The sequence below is a fragment of the Physella acuta genome, unplaced genomic scaffold, assembly GCF_028476545.2.
Source record: "Physella acuta isolate Inbredline_101_S28 unplaced genomic scaffold, ASM2847654v3 ptg000272l, whole genome shotgun sequence".
NCBI classification, from domain to species: Eukaryota; Metazoa; Mollusca; class Gastropoda; family Physidae; genus Physella; species Physella acuta.
The window spans coordinates 427,553-446,293 of record NW_026731791.1 but is presented as its reverse complement, the minus strand read 5'-3'; the positions used below and the strand labels follow the sequence as shown (position 1 = coordinate 446,293).

The window sequence follows — 18,741 nt, the reverse complement described above, 5'->3', positions numbered from 1 at the left end:
TGACCCGTTGTACGTCTAGGTGGGAAGCACAGACTCACTCGTGGTGTCTAGGATCACACTAGGCAAAAAGTAATGTTTTCCACTCATATTTACTTTGATGCAAGCTACATATAAGGTTTCTTTGGTGGGGGGGGGGGGGGCATTTTTTCCTACTCGCGGAGGTGTGGAAGGGTTGGGTGGTTCACATAAAGCTACCCGGGTGAGTGCAGTGTTAATTCCAGACTTTGTTTTCTCCAGGGGGGGGGGCAGACACTGTTAAAAGAATGTATTTTTCTATAGAAATTCCATTGTTTGGGTGAGGAAGAAACTCTGAACCCGGGATGGGGGGTGGGGGGGGGGGGGGGGGCGCAACAGTGTTTACAGTATATATTTTCTATATAATTTCAACATCTATGTTATTTAAAATGTAGGAAGGGAAGACAAAAAATTCTGCTGATTTAGGCAATGTGCGTAGGAACAGTAAAAGAGACATTTCTTGTGCTATAGTAGAGAATCATAGAGGCTCTCTCATGTAATACCTTTCAATTAATTTTTTATTACAGTAGTTATCATTATTCTGGCTCATCCTACATGTTTACCCTGTGAGCCGAGGGCGAAATTTAGGTCTTCATATTGTAAACTAAGCTCTAATTTTAGGGAGATTTTTAAAAAGGAGCCACCACCCCAGATTAAAAATTTAAATGTAAATGTTTTTTCTTCTCCATCAAAGCATGAATTTTACGCTCTGCTATGAAAATATTAAATTGAAGAAAAACCAGCGCATTATTTAAAAAAAAAAAAAATAACTGAACCCCTATAGGATTATTCCAGCACGGTTACTGGGGCCTATCGAATTTATTTCCTGTGGACCCGCCTCGATTTTGCCTGTTTACCTCTGCGAATGGTTGTAATGCGTGGGTGTTTACACTAGAGAGTTACTTGTAATGTTTCATACTATTGAGATAGTGGGTTGGTTTAACTTCCTCGTACTAGCAAATTACATGTATATATATATATATATATATATATATATATATATATATATATATATATATATATATATATATATATATATATATATATATATATATATATATGTACAATAATATATTATATAGGTTATGCAGTTTATTCATTTATGGTAAACTTGTCACGCCTCCGCAGAGACCATCCTGGGATGTAAATCTATGAAGTAAACATTTATAGTGATTTATAAACTAAATAGCAGAAATTAAAAATGTATATATATAGCTTGACATTTAGCAGCTGCGTTTTATGTTGTATGATGTATCGGCTACATCATCATCATCATCGACATTATTATTTTTTTTGTCATAGTTAGGTGTTGGCCACTACCTGATGCTCAATATGCGACGCAGGCATCCGTTAACGAAAGCATGTAGTAGTTTGTGCCACTCTCCGTGTATCAGCCATGTAATTATTTGATTTATGGTGTTTGTTTGAGGTACTAAAGTAGTAACCAAGTCATATGTTTCACAAAAATGTTTATTTACTGTTAGAAAAATTACAGACAAAGAAACTCTAACACAGAGACTAATGGCATGTAAAACAATAATAAACACAATAATGCCTACAAATACAAACGACTGGTGCTAACAACATCTCAAAAACACTAAACTGGACAGCAAACAGGTCAGCAATTTTCAGTTACACATTGGGAATAAAGTATCGTCATGTTATTTAAAACATTAAATGCATTTAATCAAAGTATAGAATATGGATTCATGCAGTGTTTCTTTCAGGCATCTCTTCGATGGAGGCCACTACCACCCCCCTACTCCCTGGACAAAATAAAAAAAAAACATTAAAGTTTCAATCACCCCCCCCCCCCCCCCACCAGAAGTTTTAAGATCCAACAATTCCCTTTGAAGAAAAAGTACAGAAAGAAACGCTGTCTGCAAGTTTCTGTTAGTCTCTGTACTCTTGTTTCATGCCTGTAGTGCAGGGGTCTCCAAACTTTTCAGTCCGAAGGCCGCATTAACTATCAAATTTCAGTTCGGTGGCCAGTTTCTTCCAGACATGTCGTGATTTTTCTGGGCAAAGTTCCTCAGCCATCACCAACAAACGTTTTCTCCGTGGACAAAAAGATCTCCGCGGGCCGGATGAGAGGGCCCGCGGGCCGTAGTTTGGAGACCCTTGCTGTAGTGTATGCTTTGTCTCCATACGGGCAACACAGCTTGAACTTTTTGAATGGGAGCCCCCCCCCCCCCCCCCCCCCCCACACCTCCACCAAAGTGAGGCTAGTTGAGTTCTGTAACGCTTTCGTCACCATAGACGTTCTCTGTATAGCCTCTCTGCGACAAATTGCCAGTGCTGTTGTGATTGAGATGAGAGTATGTTTCATTGTCACTGGTGTTAAGCTTCCCTTCCTTTTCTAGCAGGCTAACTCCAAGATGCGGTTTCTTATTTCTTTGCTCGTCCGCTAAATGACTAACATTTATTTCTAGGCCCTTAAAAGTTTTTGGGAATTCAGAATTTGGTGAAACAGTGTTGGAGTAAACGTCACCGGGAATATCCGAATAGCGGTTTTCATCTTCGTCATTGGCGTAGAGGTCCTGTTCGGGTTTTTCCTGAATGGTTGCGGGAAAGACCGGAAGGGCTGAGTTGTCGTTGTTGTCGCATCTAGAATACACCAGAATCGAATCCGTTTTGACGTTGGGTTCGGAGCGTGAGTGGAAGGAACTCTTGTCCCTGAAGAAGTGCTTACCTTTACGGAAACAGCTGTCGAGAAAAAAAAAATAAAGCATTTAAAGAAATTGATATAAGCTAGTTGCAAGTAGCTTTAAACTATAACCAGAGTTTCTTCCAGGCATCTCTTCGGGGGGGCTTTGCCCCCCCGAAAATTTTTTACCGCCCCCCCGAACGAAATGAAATTTATATAATTTATATAGAAAATATATACTTTTAACAGTGTCCGCCCCCCCCCGAAGAAAGTTTACCGCCCCCCCCCGAAAATTTCAAGTGCCCCCCCGGAGAAAAAAAGTCTGGAAGAAACACTGACTATAACCAGAGGCGTAGCGACCCTTCCCGGCGCCCGGGGACAAACTTTCAATTTGGCGCCCCCCTCTGGAGCAAATTTTCAATTTGCACCCCCCCCCTGAAACTTTCGATTTGCACCCACCCCCTCAAACTTTCGATTTGCACCCCCCCCCCCCCCCCCCCAAATATTTATAATGCAAAAATGCAGCTAAAATAACATTTTAATTTGTTTTTACAACCCATTTTGGCACCCCTTAAGGTCGGCGCCCGGGGACATATGTACCCCCTGCCCCCCCCCCCCCATCGCTACGCCTCTGACTGTAACTGTATTATAAAATGTTTTAATACAATGTCTAAATTGAGTTTGTTTGGGTTGTCACAAAAAAAGGAGGGCATTTTCACACATGAACCACGTCATATGTTTATAATTTATAAAGATAGAAACTTGATATTGTGTCTTTATTATTTTTGCTCAATTATATTTAAACCATTGGCGTCACAAGGCGGTGGGTGGGTGCAGTTAGGACCGAGTGACACTATTTAGGGTTGACACCAGGCCAGTGTTTCTTCCAGACTTTTTTCTCCTGGGGGGCACTTGAAATTTATTTTCGGGGGGAGGGGGGGGGGGCGGCAGACTTTTTTAGGTGGCAGACACTGTTAAATATATTTTTTTTTCTATATAAATTTCATTTCGTTCGGGGGGAGGGGGGGGGGGGGTGGCGAGAGATGCCTGGAAGAAACTCTGGACCAGGCCAAAAATCTTCAACTTTACAGTTCAAACATTTTTTTTTATCCAGTTAAAATAAAAAATAAAATTTAATCTCCCTAGGGACACCGGACTAAAAATGCTAGATTTTGTGAGAAGGTGGGGTGAAACTCGCAGATATCGCACCGGGTGACACCCAACCTAGTGACGCCACTGTTTAAAACGACTGTCTTCTTAGACCTAGCTAAATCAATGCAAATGGCGACATTTGATATGATGTATTAAAGTCTGCTCAGAGGCGTCGAGAGGCGGGTGCGGGATTGCGGACCGCACCGGTTTACACCATTTAGGGGGTGACTCTTCTTCTTCTTCTTCGTTCTTAATATTTAGTGTTGGAAGGGATCATGTTGAAAATATATAGAAGAAATATGCTTTTTGCCAGTTCAATTATATACGGGTTAGAAGTCTACCGCTCTACCGCTTAGGCCACGCTCTCCCAAAACCATATTAGAACAGAAATGTATATTTTACGTACAGTTTACAAATAAGAGCAACGTTGGCGATGACTGAAATCCCCAATGCTGATGCTATGCAGATGATCAAAATAAAATCTGAAATTGTAGTTTTAAAATTTGCTTGAGAAACATTTAAAAAAACGGTTACATTTTGGGAAATTCAATTAAATTGGAACTAAAATATAAAAAAAAAAATATGCTACAACTATGTAAAGATTTCTAAGATTATTAATATTTATATATCATCAAAACTCAACGTCATTTAAAATTGCAAGTGTTTTGTTAAGCTACATAAATATTCTTACGTTTCCCGTCACACTTCTTATCGTTAACGCATTCATCCGAGACGACGAATTTAGCCTTGTCTCTCACAGTTCCAGTGCTATTGGGTGGGGCGTTAGGACCACAGTCATAGATACCAATCGTTGGACCCTCATGGATTCCTATCGTTGGATCCTCCGGGATTGGATCTACAGAGCTGCTGCTAGTACTAGAACTACTTTCTTTTGTGGGACCAACACAGTTGAGTCCTGCCAATGTTGTTATGTTGCAGTTTCTTGTGTCTAAATGAAAAGGCGATTACATAAGAATAATGGATAGTTTTAATCAAATTCAAAACTATTATTTCATCATTTAAATCTTGTGAACAAACTAGTGTTAAGTTTTATTGCTTCGGGTAAGTTTCCCTTTTAAACGTGACGGTCTATGGGGCAAGTAAAGTAGAGTTCACTTATTTCTGTGACCTCGGCAAATGAAGAGATAGTGTGGTCAGCACTATGCCCAGCCGCTTTTACATTCCCTAACGTGAGTTAGCAGTCCAGCTCTCTACCGCTAGACCACTCCGTCCCATATTTCTTTGGGTACACAAGTAAAATGGGAGATATGTATAATGTTGATCTGCTGCCGTTTCTTGTGTCAAAATCAACAGGCGATTACACAAGATATATAATTAATTTAAATGAGATTCAAAACTATGTGTTTCATCATTTAACTCATGTGAACAAACTCGTGTTGTTTTATTTATTTTTGTATACCAGTAAATTGAGCCAATTTTTTTCCCCCAGTATTTACTGTAACACGTCAATTGTTTATTTTTTTAAAAAATAGAGTCCTAATCGCCATGCATCATTCTTAATTTTACAATCATAATTTTAAAATGCCTTTTTTAAATGTGTCGATTGATGTGTGTATTAAGCTGTAGACAATCGGTGGTGATACAACATTGAGATTGCACACATCGAATTTTGTTTTATGTTATTATATTTTATTAAACTTTAAAGATTTAGACCTCAAATATTGATTTTTTAAGTCACAGGGTCACATGTGTTTGAAGTGTACATCATTGAATAATAAAATGTCTAAACAATATTTGTGTCAGGCACTACGGCGGGTAAACCCTTGGTGAAGGGGCATAAATAAGGATGATCCAAACTAGATTCAGACATAGATTGTTTTTTTTTTCAGTCAATTTTTCTTCGGTGGTTGGGAGGGAGGAATCAAAATGTACGGCGGTGGGGTGGGGGTTCATCTTAAATCTCCAGGGGGGGGCATAGACTAAAGTATTTATTTTCTCCGATATAGATTATGTATTATTTCTAATTCATCCACGAATGGGGCGGGGCACAGCAGACGCTGCTGCCCCCCCCCCCCCCACTTCCACCGAGAGATAACTGGAAGCATTTCTGATTCCAACGTAATTCGCTGGGCATGCCATGCGTACATATATCTGTCACTGTGTTTACATTCAGTGCTGTAACTTCACTCTTTAATCGCATTCAACATACATCAATCCCCATCCTTTTCCCGTCCCATTGACATAATTAAACGGGTCAAAAACCCCCGGATGTAGCCGTCCAACTCGCGTGAGTCTCCCCACTTGGAGATATTTCATCCCACTTCAGTGTCCTGAGTCACTCGACAAGCCACACCCACTACTGGTGTGAGCAACATAAGCACGTGCTGTGTGCAACCGTGGGCGTAGGAGCGTGAGGTGGAGTTGGTGTGGAGGGGGGGGGGGTAATGACGACGATGGTTTTAAAGGCATCACACGGTGTAGGCCTACACTTAGTATTATTCCCCCACCCACCACCCCAAACTACTCGCTTTATTGTTTAATAGAAAATTCTTTTAAACCAGTGTGGCAGCCACTGGGCTTAATTTCAGTGCGTGAAAGCACTTCAAACACAGATTGAAACTATTACAGTTGAAAACAAATATGCATCATGCATAAAACAACAGCTTCACTGAGTTTGTTAATATAATATCACAATTTTTTGTTGTTGACAAACTGCCTTCGAGTTCTATGGCATTCTGGTAACCATGCATTCGGGCATTTGTCGCATTTGGGCAAACGTTCTTTCGGAAATATATCGCATTTGTGCTTTATCTCGATAAATCAGTTCTGGAAAATTGTATTTGGGCTAGTGTCTTTTAGGCAATCGCCCGACTACCGTGTGAATCATGCACATATTACATAACACATAAAGGTTACATACTCGACCCACCTTCATACATTATACTAATGCAATACAATACAGTAACAACACCATCCTTTATTGATATGAAGTTGTCTAAAATGACCACGATACCAATTAAATTATAATCCAGAAAGTATACCTACTCAGTCTACAAACCGGGGTGTACTTCTCCGAGCACGAGGTTCGAAACACGTCCAGACCATTCGCCTGCACAGTAGTACAGTTGCTGTCTGGTGATGTTGTGTTTTCGACGTGAAGTTCTGGGATTGATAAAGTGGACCCTAAAAAAAAAATACACACACTGTATTAGGTATTATAGGTAGATTTTTAAAATTTTACTTTTATTTCAGGGGTCATCCAAAAAAAAACGACATCACCCCGTTCTCATAGTTTCTTAAACCACCCTCTTCCCTCGTAAAAACCGACAATCACAAAATTGCAGTTTTTGCTCTTTAAAACGTCAATTTATTTCTAAAACACTTAATGTGCACGGTCGACATTAAGTATATTACTTTCTTTACAACTTAGAACAAGAGACTTAAAAAATGAAAAAAAAAGAACGGCTAAAATTTAGTTTCTAACTTTACTTTTTATTATTATGCAAAAGTGTGGCATCACACTTTTCTGCCCCCCCCCCCCTCCCCTCCCGTCTACACACTTCGTCACAAAAGTTCGAACTCAAGTCCCACAAAGAGTGTGACATTTTTTATGGACGACCCCCATATGTCATTAAATCTGTTTAGTTGTCCGACCACCACTTCATAAGAGTGTGATGTCTTTTATTGACGACCCCTATATGTCCTTAAGCCTGTTTTGATTTAAAAAAGAAGTTTATCCTACTATTAAAAAAAGAAGTCATGAGTACAACATGGTTCATCAGATGGCCATACACTCACCGCTAGCCCAGACCCAGGTGTCCAGTGTGCTGACCCACAAGAGACCAATCCAATACACGCCCTGGATGACGCTTTCGTTGTTATCCTGGTCATAAAATACAATAAAATAACATCCAGGAAACTGTACTCAAGTAGTCGATTTGAGACGGTTATTAAGAATTGTACACTGCAAAATGAATTGAATATAGTCGCCAAGGTAAAGGTTAACGTCGGTATAGTTCATGGTTGCTAAACCGAAATCTCTCGATTTCGAACCCTAGGGCAGATAAGGTTCGGCAGCACCTCTTCTAGAAAAGAAAACTCCAAAATAAAACAACTGCTGCCTTGTAGTTTGTTCTTGGTTGAACAAAAACTATTGAAGCAAATACAAAAAGAAAAGCAGGCTGAAATCGGAGTCAATGGCCCCAATGGCGCATAACCAGTTGACACATACACTCAAGTGTGTTGGAGGGGATCTTTTTCAACACTAGAATTAATAACGAAAAAGATAACTAACCACGTGTTTTATTGAGCATTTATGTTGAGAATAGAATTTTTAAAAATTAAAGATTTAATTAAGTTATGAAAGTTGATTACAACAAATCTGATAAAACAAAACAAGGTAATTTTATTTAACTGCCAAAACAAAATAGACTAATGATAAGACAATGTCGAACTTCTACAACGGAATTAATTTCTGGACGGTTAAACCAAATTGATTTTTTTATTAAACCACACCATGAGAATATATTTAATGTAGTTTACCTTAAGAAATGAATCGTAGCTGAACTCGCTCAATATTCCTTCATGTTGTTGACAGAATGTATAAGCCTCTGGGAAAGTCATGTTTTTGTTACCAAACAAATAACAGCTGCTGTTATAGCTGATAACATAACAGCTGGGACCCGTTGGTTCTTGTTTTTCGGGGTTGGCGGCACCACCGGATTTACTTTTACAAGATCTAGAACTTGGTATTATTGTAACCAATAACAACATAACCGTTAGATAGAGACTCCCGAAAGGCATCTTCGACATACTGAAATGATACAATACATGCATACATATATAAATACATATATAAATACATACATATATATATATATATATATATATATATATATATATATATATATATATATATATGTCTGTGTGTGTGAGTGTGTATGTGTCTGTGTTAGAATATCTTAGAATTGCTATTTAGTTACTAGAGTAATAAGCTTTAAAAAATTGGTATACTCACATCAACTTTGTATACCTTATTATTTTTTTTTATATACAAAGTTGGTACTAGAATAACAGCAAATAAAATATGTTAAATTACTCATATTGCACTACCTAGAACTATCTGTTGTTTGAATATTTTGTACGACACCTACCAGCAACAGAAATATACTATATAAATTACTATAAAAATAGTCCACTTAGTTTTAATCAGAAGTACCGTTTGGAACTGTTCAGGGTTATCAATAGTAATTGACACACTTTAGAATATGATATCAGAGTGGGGGCATTCCATTGTTAAACTTCCTGGGTGATACAATCATACAGTAGTCTACTCATTGTGAAATAATTGTGTGTGAAAAAGATTTCTAAAGGAGTGAAATTAAAATAAAATAAATGAAACATTTTAAAACAAAAAACGTTAATTCATTACCTTGAATAATGGCCTTGCATAGAGACACTGATTATTCTTATATAACTATTAAAACATCAAAATTGTGTATGTTTTAATTAAATATTAACAATGGATACATTTTTGAAATTTTGCAGCTCTCAAAAACAACAGTAATTGGATAGTGACATTTTTTTTCCAACCAAATTATGAGTCAGTATAAAACAAAATAAAACTTTACTTGTGTACGAATAGAATGCGAAGTTTAAAAAAAGTAAAAACAACAACTTCAAAGTGTGTTGTTGTCTAAATACTACCCTACACGGCTACAGAAAAGGAAAACGGATGTCCGATACTTCTAGTTTCTGCACTTGAAAATGTTCGTCTGTTCAGCTGGTACACAAGGGCGTCTGCAGGATGTTTTTACAGGAGGGGTCAGCAGAGGCGTAGCGAGGGGGGGGGGGTGCGGATCGCACCGGGTGACACCATTTAGGGGGGGGTGACTTAAGGCAAAAAATAGCAAAATATATAGAACGTTTGAAGGGGGGGGGGGTGCAAATCGAAAATTGAAAGATTGTCCACGGGAGGAAAGGTCGCTACTGGGAGGTGGGGGGGGGGGGGTGACACCATTAAGTGCCGCACCTGGTGACACCCGACCTCACTACTCCACTGGGGGTCAGTGAATGATGTCACAACTATGGTGTCCTTTTATAGAAGGGTCAGTGATATATAACAAAAGTAGCAGCTATTTACAGAAGGGGGTCGGTGAGTGATGTCACAATTATGGTGTCCTTTTATAGAAGGGTCAGTAATATATCACAACAGTTTCTATTTACAGAAGGGGGTCGGTGAGTGATGTCACAATTATTGTGTCCTTTTATAGAAGGGTTAGTGATATATAACAAAAGTAGCAGCTATTTACAGAAGGGGGTCGGTGAGTGATGTCACAATTATGGTGTCCTTTTATAGAAGGGTTAGTTATATATCACATCAGCTGTAGCTATTTACCAGAGGGATATAGTGATTGATGTCACAACTATTATGTCCTTTTATAGAAGGGTCAGTGATATATCACAGCAGTAGTGGGTTTATTTTTTACAGTAGAGGTCAGTGACCAATACAACTGTTGTAACATTAAAAACAAAATACACAATTACGCAATGACTTTGCATATAGTTTTATTCAAACTAATTATTAAATCTTAAAAAAAAGTATTGAAAATGAGCATTCGTATTTAATTCAAACAATTAAGGTTTATTATAAAAAAAATAATGTTATACAAGTAGTTTTCAAAATATTATTAACAAATTAATCTTTGAATTCATTTTCAAAGTATGTTGTACAATTGCATAATGTTTAGTTTAAACAGAATTTAGAAAAAGTATTGTAATTGCGCAAAAAATCAACGTTTTACACCTCCCTGAGTCGGAAAATGGAGTTATGCAATTTCGCGTGTATGTATTTAAACACAAAATCTTGAGTACAGTTTTAGTTAGGTAGAAACTATTTCATATATACAATATTAGCTTCTGTACGTAGATTTCTTCCAACTTTTGAGCGTTTCCGATAACCGGAAGGGGTATTTTATTCAAATCCAGTTTCTCAAAACCTTCAGATTTTGATATATTTATTTATTACTAGCCGTATCGACCAGGAGTTGTTTCAGCAATATACAGCCATGGCTACATTTAAATGTTTACTCAGATATTATGTTTTGAGGCAGTTTAAATTAAAGAGCATTTATAAATAAACATATATATGTACCTACAGTTTGCCTGATTCTAAAAATTAGCCATTCCTCAATAATACGGTTTGTTGCACAAGTATGTTCTAAAATACTACTCACCGGTCTTACATTATTATACGTGAAACCTTTAGTTTAGATATTATACTAAAACAACTACAAAGCTTTTTATTTAGTAGTAGTTGGTACGCTATAAGTAATCAATCAATTCAAAAGGCAGATTTAGGGAATTAACAAAAATCGATTACATTTTTGTAAACGTAAGTTAAGGCATAGTTGAAACACTAAACCTAAATTTAATAATAAACATAACCTGAAAACTCCGATTAGAAGCTTAACTATATTCTCTACATAAAAATTGTTTTACTTGAAATCCCGGCATTCAAAAAGGTAAAAATATACAGGGTTCGTATACATATTATACAGAATAGGAATAATTCTGGAAGATGACTTTGTTTCACATTGACGCTTCTTCGTGTTTATTTTTGTCCACAAATTTTAGATACTTGTATTATACATAGGCATTATCGGAACCAAATTATATATGAGTAAATGGCTTTTCCCGCTTTCGAAACTAACTGCAAAGCCAAACATAGATTTTAACGAAAAAAAAAACAGATTTAGATAAACAACGAGGAAAAAGATTTAGGGTCTATACACAGAGGTAAAGTAATCTAAATTCTAAATAGTATCATTGACAAAATAAATTGCGAGTAACGGCAGCCCTGTTATGTTCAACGGTATTTTAAATTCAAATATTTGATTAGATGGTTTGTCGAAATGATTCAATTTCAAATAATGTATCCGCATTTGAACTCAATTACCTGTCAAATATTGTCACAGTTCAGAAGCAGGTGTCACTTGGTTTGGTCAAGTTAAACATTTTTTTTTACCTTCCTGCTGGAATTATCCAGGGAGTGTGTGTGCGCATTTGTGTTTGTGTGTGTGTTCGTGCGAATGCGGGTACGCGCGCGCATGTGTGCTTTTGTGTAAGTGTGTGTGTCTGCTTATGTGTGTTTGTGGGGGGGGGGTGTATTTATGCGTGCGTAAATGTGTGTATGTGATTGCATTTATGTCAACGTACACGTGTTTATGTGTAAGTGAGTGTGTTTGTCCGTGTGTATGTACGGGTGTTTGTGTCCCTGCGTGTGTATCGGTGTGGTCGGACAGCAGAGCACAGGACTGCTAACTCGAACGTCTCGAGTTCGAATTAAATGTGTGACGTGTTAGCTTTGTTAATACACATAACTGTTCATCTATTCTCTGTGAGAAAAAACATAATCCAGTAGCTTAACACGACTTTTAAAAAGATACAAAAAATCAATAATATAAAAAAACACTGTAAGCATGAGAACACTTAGTTAAAATGTATTGTAACTTAGTCTCAGTCAAAAAGTGCTTAATTTATCATCCTACAACTCACTGCTTATACATCAGTACACACCAATTCAAGAAAGCACTTAACTAAAAGATGCTTAACATCTGTAACATGATATGTTAAATTTTATTTAAAGCTATATAATTATATGATGGACGGCGTGGTACAGCGGTATAGCGCTTAGAATCCGGGTTCAAGTAAGTGAAATGTCTCTGAGTCCACCCAACGCTGATGGGTACCTGACTCACGTTAGGGAAAGTAATGGCAGCTGGGCATAGTGCTGAACACATTATCCCTTAATGTGCAGAGGTCGAGAAACATGAACTCCACTTCATTTGCCGAACGGATTAGGTCTAAAGAGGAATCTTTATTCCTATTTATGAAGCATCTAACCTTAACACAGACCATAATCGAATATTTAAACAAAATATAAATGTACTTGGATTACGGTTTACAAGTAAAATAAAAAAAATAACAGCTTAAAAATTAAATTGACATTTATACATTAAGAATTTTTATTTTTATTCTATTTTATAATACAATTCAATTATATATTGTAAATTTAATAACGATTTTTTTCCAAGCCAAAACACACAAAAAATTGTCACTATTTTTTTTAGGAAGGTCCAAATACATACCATTTTTGTATCACATTATATTCCTTTCTTTGACACATTACTCATTATACGTGTAATTATCAGCTTGGTTACCAAAAAAAATATTTGTAGCTTAGTAAAATGATTCATGACTATGTTGATATAGAACGTAAGAATTCAAATTCACTTAAAACACTTAGAATAATTTATTTATTTAAAAAAAAAAGGTACCTTAATTCATACAAATGGCAGCAATGGAGTTGGAACACTACAGATTAGGAAACGAGTGTCATAGTGGTCTAAGTTTCTCTACTAAGGAATAGCCCCACGTACAGTCTGAGTCGCATTAGGAAGTTGATTTTCTAACAAACATCTTCTCACCAGCAAAACCCGTTTGTTTTCTTCAGGTTTCTAAATTTTCACTTCATGCCCTGGTGCATTGGACGATTTTGTGTATACGGTTCGTTGAAAGATATGATGCAATCTCGAGATACGGTATTTAACTCATGTTAGAGTTTTACAACTACATTCCTCCCCCCCCCCCCACACACTCGATTTGCTATTGGGCCTATAACTAAAAAAAGATATATTCAACTTAATGAAATGAAATAACACGGTCCTAACGCTAACATTTCATTCTGGAATTAAGCATCGTACTTATTTCTACTTGAAAAAATATGTCATAAAAATAGGAACATTTTATGTTAAAGTAAAAAGCGTTAAGTTGGCTTGTTAGTACCATATTGGCGCAATGTAATAATATCGAGAGGTTGTAGACGGACTACAATTTTCTCCTGGAGATTGTTTTAAGTCATTTGTTGTTAGCTATAAAGTCGCAGCATTAGTAAAATCATTTCCCTATAGTGGGAGCAATGGACTAGTTACCGGATGAACATTTTAATTAAAGGGATGCGCCTGTTATAGTTGTATTTACAAGGGAACGATATGAGAAAATATTAAGTGCTGGATTTCTTAACATCATCAAATTGTCACTAAATCTGTATCTTAAATTTCTATTCAGCTTAAATTTTACATGGTTCATGTTTAGGTTTAAACTTAGATTCTATGCATTGTGTTAATCAGCTTGGGAGTTTAAATGTTAACAGAAACTACTAAAGCTCAGGCGCTGCTGTACAATCATGTGCATATATCTGTACTGAACATCTAATTTCAAGCGTTGCAGTACAAGTCATCTGCTGCACCAGGTAACAAAATCACCTGCACATCCCTGTACTGACCCCCTGATGTACCCTCAAGCGTTGCAGTACAACTCATCAGATGCACCAGATAACACAATCACCTGCACATCTTTGTACTGACCCCCTGATGTACCCTCAAGCGTTGCAGTACAACTCATAAGATGCACCAGATAACACAATCACCTGCACATCTCTGTACTGACCCCCTGATGTACCCTCAAGCGTTGCAGTACAACTCATAAGATGCACCAGATAACACAATCACCTGCACATCTTTGTACTGACCCCCTGATGTACCCTCAAGCGTTGCAGTACAACTCATTAGATGCACCCGGTTCTTGCTCTAACACAATCACCTGCACATCTTTGTTTTGACCATCAGATGCACTCATCTCAGGCGTGTTTAAACAAGTAGAAGCGCTCTCTATACCGTACACATTATCTCCAGCAGAGGCGTGTCCGTTAGTTTCGTGAAGGTGGGAGTAGCTTAACATTTCATCTCTTGAGCTTTCGATTCCTAGAACCGATTCTTCGTAGTCGTTTGTCTTTGTTTGGCGTGAAGGCTGGGTGTAGCATGGGTCTACGGCTGTCTCTATGGAACCATCCTTATGTTTATCTACATCTGAGTAATACAGAGATGCTGAGTTTTTCTTAGTGCAGGAGGAGTGCATGTTTCCAGTGTCTGCGGGTGTGTCTTGGTCTAAGTCTGTGTAGAAATCTTGAGGAGAGGGGGGTGGCATAGGAGAGCTGTCGACGTTAAGGATGTCAAACATGGAGATAGCTCGCGGTTTTTCCTTGTTTAGGTTTCTGTATTTACTTAATACGAAACAGCTGAAAAGAATACAATAAATTGTCATTAATCTATTTCTCGCTTTAAACGGTTTAATGTTTAATTATTTTATTAACAAATAATCAAATAAGAAAACTCTGAGCTTCAATAACTTAATACTTTGGGCGTAAAAAAAAACAACTTACATTACAATCCCTGTTACGAAATTAGCTATCAACGACGCTGTCAAGATCACAGCTAGAACTAGCACCAATATCTCATCTATAGGTAAGAAATGTACAACATAGTTTAATCAATTATTAGCACACAAAAATCAAGCATTACTTTTATTTTTTAATCCTAATATATAAAAGCCCAAGTGCGCTCTCTCTCTCTCTCTCTCTCTCTCTCTCTCTGTCTGTGCGCATAATATTTTCGCCGGATATCACGTCAGAATCTTCAGCGATATATGGAGAACTTGCTACGGACTTTTGTTGAAAATAATATGGTAGATGTTTTAAATGTATAACCACAATTTTATTTAAAGAAGAAAAATAAAAAATAAAGGCGTATTTGAATGTAGAAAAACAGTTTTAATTATGCAACAGGAAAAGCGTTTATAGTTGTGAAAAAGAATGCTTAAAACAGTGACGTCACTAATGTTTATACATTAACTATAATGACGTCATCTGCCGTGTTTAGAATAAAAAGAAATAAACTATTTCATTCAAATATTATTTAGATCTAGATCTACGTACGCTATAAAATTTATACAATACAATTTTGCTCGGGCTAAACTTAAAAACAAATTCTATTAGGATTCTAGATCTAGATATTCTAGATCTAGATATTCTAGATCTAGATATTCTAGATCATCTAGATCTAACGATTCTAGATCTAGATCTAGATGATCTAGAATCTAGATCTAGATGATCTAGATCTACGGAAAAACTAGACTTACACAGATGTAGACCCTACCTAGATCTAGAATCTATTCAAATAATACATTTCTATACTAAAGTATTTCAGGCCTTAATTACTTTATTGAAATCTTTGTTTATCTATGCAATTTGTTAATCTCTATAATATATAAAGCTAAGTTGTCGGGCGCTTCCAATTTGGCAGGATCTTGCCTTGGGGCGACAGAACACGGGGGCCGGTTGGCCGAAAATCTACGATGAGGGGGTCAAAACTGACCTCGACTGACCGGCGCCTTATATGAGCTATAAATCGAAAAAAAAATGTCCACGTAGGAACCTCTTCATAACTCCTGAGGTCGTAGACCGACCCTCGGGCGAATTAATTAAGCATTCAAATTCTCAATGTTTTCGAAAGCCTAATCGAAACTGGGCAGCATGCATAGTTGATTATAGAACGGTTAAGTACAGGTACAAATACATCAATAAAAGCACAGTGAATCGCAGATTACACATAAATCAGGTATATATATATATATAACTATATATATATATATATATATATATATATATATAGTTATATATGTACCTTTATTGCTAGAGGTGACAGGTTCACCTTGATCCTGTTTTCGACATTCACATTTAGCTGTTTCCTGTGTGTCAGTGACATTGACACACTCACTTGTGGCATTCGTGTCGGGCAAACTAGGAATAGGCGTGGTCAAGTTGTAAGTGTCATAGACACACTCATTTGTGTCATTGGTGTTGTGCAAACAAGGACTAGGCGTGGTCATGTTGTCAGTGTCATCAGTTGTATACAGCTCTGGTGGTGTTGAGGTTCCATTCAAGGCGTTGTTGATGAGGAGGCAGGTGTTGTTGATGGCGTCGTTTTGTGTATTTGGAAGATTTCCGATATCTTAAATATTTTTATTAGTTAGTTTATAATAGCGTATAATTAGGTGCTATGATTTTAACCATCTAACGATAGTTTGAAATACATGCTCTAAAATTGATATTGTCTAGAATTAAAAATAAAAGTTGCATTGCGCTTGAGAAAGTATACATTTTAGATAACTTTCCGGTGTTCAAATATAATTTAAATTTAACTTTAAAAATGCTTTATAAAAATATGTTCATCTTAAAAAAAATATTTTAAAAAATCTTTATAGGAACAAGCTTCTAAATGCAATGAAAACAAAAGCTTGTTCCTATAAATGATTTTAAATATTTATAAAAAACTTTCTACTTTTAGTGATTTCTAAAATTTATGAAGTCGACACGACTAAAAATATTTGTTTTAAAACACCATCCGTAGCTCGCAATATCTGAAAGACGATTATCTGCCTCGTGAAAGTAGCCGTCCGTGATCACAGTTTACAGGCATCAGCAAGCTGATCTAGCGAAGGATATTTCTTAATCTTGTTACCTCATCTTAATTTCAAATCGTTTAAAAACTTTATTATCTGCCTTAATCAGACTGACTGGCTCTACGATTGTAAACATTCTCGTGAGCCACAATTCATAATACTGTTAGGGAGATCGCGTCTAGCTAGTTATCTCCCCTTCTGTTATTGAATATAGTATTCTATCGAGTGGCTTAATTTTGTTATCTCCTCTTAGTTTCGAAACCCTTTAATTAATTTTAATTGCAAATTAAACATCTAATTAAATTAACAAATAAATAGACTTGTATTGTCATCAAAGTAGAATGTATTTAGAAAGTTTGAACGAAATCGCTGCATTAGAATTATATCAAAATTGAGTAACAAAATTGGCCAAAAACCCACAAATAAACAGACGTTGAGAACTAAATAGAAGTCTTAAATTATACTTTAATGGCAACACTTTAGAAGAGTATTTATTTTTAAAATAATACTTATTTACCTAACATACAAATGTAGTTAAATGAATCATCACAGTATTTCCATTCCCGTGTACCCGATTTAATCTGTAGCACCATGCAGTAGTAGTAGACTAAATAGTATTTCCACCGTTTCCATGGAGGTTCTATTTTCGGTTCCGTGTATCTTCTACCTACAAATATTACAACCGCGAAAACAGATATAATATAATTATAATCATTCTGGGTTTTACATAACTGTTCTTGTAGCGTGTATTATTGCCGACATAAGTACAAATGTACACTGATTTCACATAAAAAGTAGACAAACAGCATTTGTCTTCTACACACTCGATATCTATAACTATAAAAGCAAAGTGGGGGATGTTTGGTTTGTTTGCTTATTACTCACACCTATTAGATCAGGTCCTTGCAGGTGAGTTGCAGAGTAATTGTTCTTGACAAAGTTTGCCGTTCGCTCTCTTTGTAACGGGAAAATCAGAGTCATCTCAATAATCCAGTTTAAAATTACCGACAATTGACCTAGAGTGACCGCAGCCTAATATAAACTACATATTTTATAAAGTGCTTAAATTAGATCGACAACCTGCAGATGCGACACACAGGTAAAGATAAGGTAAATAGATAGATCTGGTGCGGTAGGCACCTGAAAAATACCAGATACTCAGAAATTAAATGTTATGGTGGTAATAATTGAACGCTTTTTTACTCAGTTTTAATTATTAGTAACGCAACAGCTCATGGAATTTAAACTTTTAATTTCCCCCGTTCTTTGACTACATTAAAAAATAAACGAAGAAAACTTTTGGATAAAAGAAAAACTTTAAAATTTATAATGAACGGTTTTCAAATAGGTGTGAAAATCAATAAAAAAATTAACGAGTTTTAACTGCTCAATTGTACCTACATAAAGGTATATAACTTCTACAGTAATTTCAACTTTTAATTTTCCCAGTTCTTTGTTTACATATAAAAATTAAACCAGGAGTGATCTCCCCTAAACTTTCTCTAATATTGTTATATAACACTACATGGGACGGCAACTCGAAATATAGACATGTTTTTTAATTACTTAAAGTTTTAAAAATAGAATAGAATCTCGTAGAAAAAAGA

The 18,741-nt window shown here is 36.4% G+C and overlaps 1 protein-coding gene across 1 annotated transcript; it reads right to left on the bottom strand.

The window, feature by feature from the left end:
- Nucleotides 1–2,229: 2,229 nt before the first annotated feature.
- Nucleotides 2,230–9,454, bottom strand: LOC131939266 (uncharacterized). The gene is made up of 7 exons (XM_059297469.1): nt 9,207–9,454; nt 8,318–8,588; nt 7,574–7,658; nt 6,821–6,958; nt 4,506–4,763; nt 4,221–4,296; nt 2,230–2,721 (listed from the first exon to the last, which is right to left on the bottom strand). Exons 1-7 carry the CDS (start codon nt 9,224–9,226, stop codon nt 2,241–2,243), a joined length of 1,329 nt encoding a protein of 442 aa, XP_059153452.1. The 5' UTR covers nt 9,227–9,454; the 3' UTR covers nt 2,230–2,240.
- Between the last annotated feature and the right edge of the window lie 9,287 nt (nt 9,455–18,741).